Source organism: Eschrichtius robustus, chromosome 10, assembly GCF_028021215.1.
Source record: "Eschrichtius robustus isolate mEscRob2 chromosome 10, mEscRob2.pri, whole genome shotgun sequence".
NCBI lineage: Eukaryota > Metazoa > Chordata > Mammalia > Artiodactyla > Eschrichtiidae > Eschrichtius > Eschrichtius robustus.
Genome location: NC_090833.1, coordinates 34,356,269 through 34,358,329, shown reverse-complemented (window position 1 = coordinate 34,358,329; position 2,061 = coordinate 34,356,269). Strand labels below are relative to the sequence as shown.

Below are 2,061 nucleotides of genomic sequence, written 5' to 3'. Positions count from 1 at the left end.
AGGGTCTGAAGTGGAGGCGGGGACTAGAGCGTCCTTCCTAGACCGTTGGCCTACTGGCTTGGCTCGCGGCCGGCGGGCTCGGGCTGGCTGAAAAGGCGGTGATCTCCGCGTGGCCCCGGAAGGACTTCGTGGGAAGGCGGGCGAAGGAAGCAGCCGAGAGGCGGAGGTAGCCCGAGAGGGCGGTTGCGTGCGGACCAGACGCCCGCGGCCTGGTGAGCTTCCAGACGCCGGCCCTCCCGGATCCAAGCCCGCCGAGCCACCAGGCCACCTCTCCCCCTTGTGCTTCCGGGAGCCGTCGCGAGAGAGTGCGCTTGCGCAACGGCCACTCCGCGCGCCTCACCGCTGTCCTCGCGCCGGCCGGCTGCCCGAAGGTTCCTGCTGCGCTTCCCGCCCGGCGTCTCGGCTCGGCGGCGCACCGGCGTGCGGCATGTCACGGCGACGGCACAGCGACGAGAACGATGGTGAGTGCCCTGGGCCCGGCCGCCGAGGCCGCGCCCAGGAGGGGTCGAGCTTTGGCTTCTTTGGTCTTCGGGTCTCGAGCGAAGGGATGGGAAGCCCTTACACTCGGGAGCGTTCGGGGAGCCGCGGAGAGAAGCGGGTGGTACAGCGAGAGTGTGGCCGGGCGACTTCTGAAAAGCCCCTGCTTCTCCCCGCCCCACCTCCTTCAGTCGTCGGCCGAGGAGCGGCCTGGTGGACTCCTGGTCTCTAAGGACTCTTCAAGATTTGGCCCTTAGCACCGCCGAGCAGGGAAGTACACCTGTGTCTGTTCCGCCGCCTCTTAGGGATAGTGACAGGGACCCACTCATCCCCGTGTCTCGTTTTGACCCTCAAACTGTACCTAAAAAGGGCTCTCAGAAGACGAGAGACCTGATGAGTCGCAATCTGAGCTCTGTCCTGTACCGGTCATCCGTCGTTTTGCCTTTTTTCAAGCGGCAGGGAAAGAAATCGGTTTCTTATCCACACCCAAGAGGTCTCTAAAAAAAAAGATGTACGTAGGTTGTTGTGTTAGATTTTGAACTGGCCGTAAGCATATTTCCCTCGTGTAAGAAAAAGTGCCGGAAGACTAACTGGAGAGCTCGTAGAGATTTAGATCTAAATTCCCATCTCCATTTGCATGGTTGGGCTCATGGGGATCATGGAGTTGCCATCATAAAAACCAAGAATAATTTTGCTATTTAAAAATAGAAAAGGTGCTTACATTACAAAAATCAGTCAAGAACACACATCCAAAAAAAGAAAAACTAACAGTAATTCTGTTATTAATATTTTAGGGTATTGTTCTTTGAAAAGATTGTAGTGTAGTGGTTAAGAGGCCAGACTTTGGAATCAGAGGGCTTAAGTTCAAAGCTGGACCCTGCCATTTACTTTGTGATCTTGCCCAGGTTATATCACCTCTTTAAACCTTAGTCTGTAATACAGAAGTAATGATACATACTTCTTGGTTTTGTGAGGATTAAATGAGGTAACACGTGTGACTAATTGCGCATGATGGTGTGTATTTTATCACCTGTTAATGCTTAAGAGGTGATAAACATTGGCAGATGTCGACAATGTAAGAAAAAGTACAGAACAAAACATTTGAATTAATTTTCTCCACTAACATTTTTCTCTCCTTGAATGTTGGGGCACTTTGGGGTAGAAGCAGAATCCCACTAATTTAGTTTTAACAGTGAAATATCAGATTTCTTCTAGGGCATGGCTTGAGAGGATATTCTAGTTCAGCCTTCTCATCTGACACCTAAGGATCTAAAATTTTAGTGTAATTAACATGGAGACACGATTAGCAGTGCCCAGACACCAGTGAAAAAAAGTCCAAGGTTCTTGTCACTACACAGGTATTACTATGCTGCATGCTTTGATTTTTTTTTTTTTTTAAACACAGGAGGCTTCTTGTATAATGTACATACAGGGCACAGAAAATAGTTTTCAGGTGCTTTGCCTTTGATTAATTAAAAACTTAATCTCCTAGAAGTCATCACTTGGGGTTTGGAGAAGTTGAGGCTTTTAAAGTTCTTCCCATTTTCTTTGCTCTTCTCATGCTTTCTTTACTCTTCTTCTTCT

The 2,061-nt window shown here is 50.0% G+C and overlaps 1 protein-coding gene across 1 annotated transcript in view; it reads left to right on the top strand.

Annotated features, from left to right (window-relative positions):
* The first annotated feature begins 19 nt into the window (after positions 1–19).
* The window catches only part of NCBP1 (nuclear cap binding protein subunit 1), a 41,380-nt gene continuing 39,338 nt past the window's right edge, over positions 20–2,061 (top strand). The window contains exon 1 of the mRNA XM_068552233.1: positions 20–461. Coding sequence (XP_068408334.1) covers positions 428–461 — 34 coding nt within the window. The 5' untranslated portion in view covers positions 20–427. The remainder of the gene's footprint in view (positions 462–2,061) is intronic.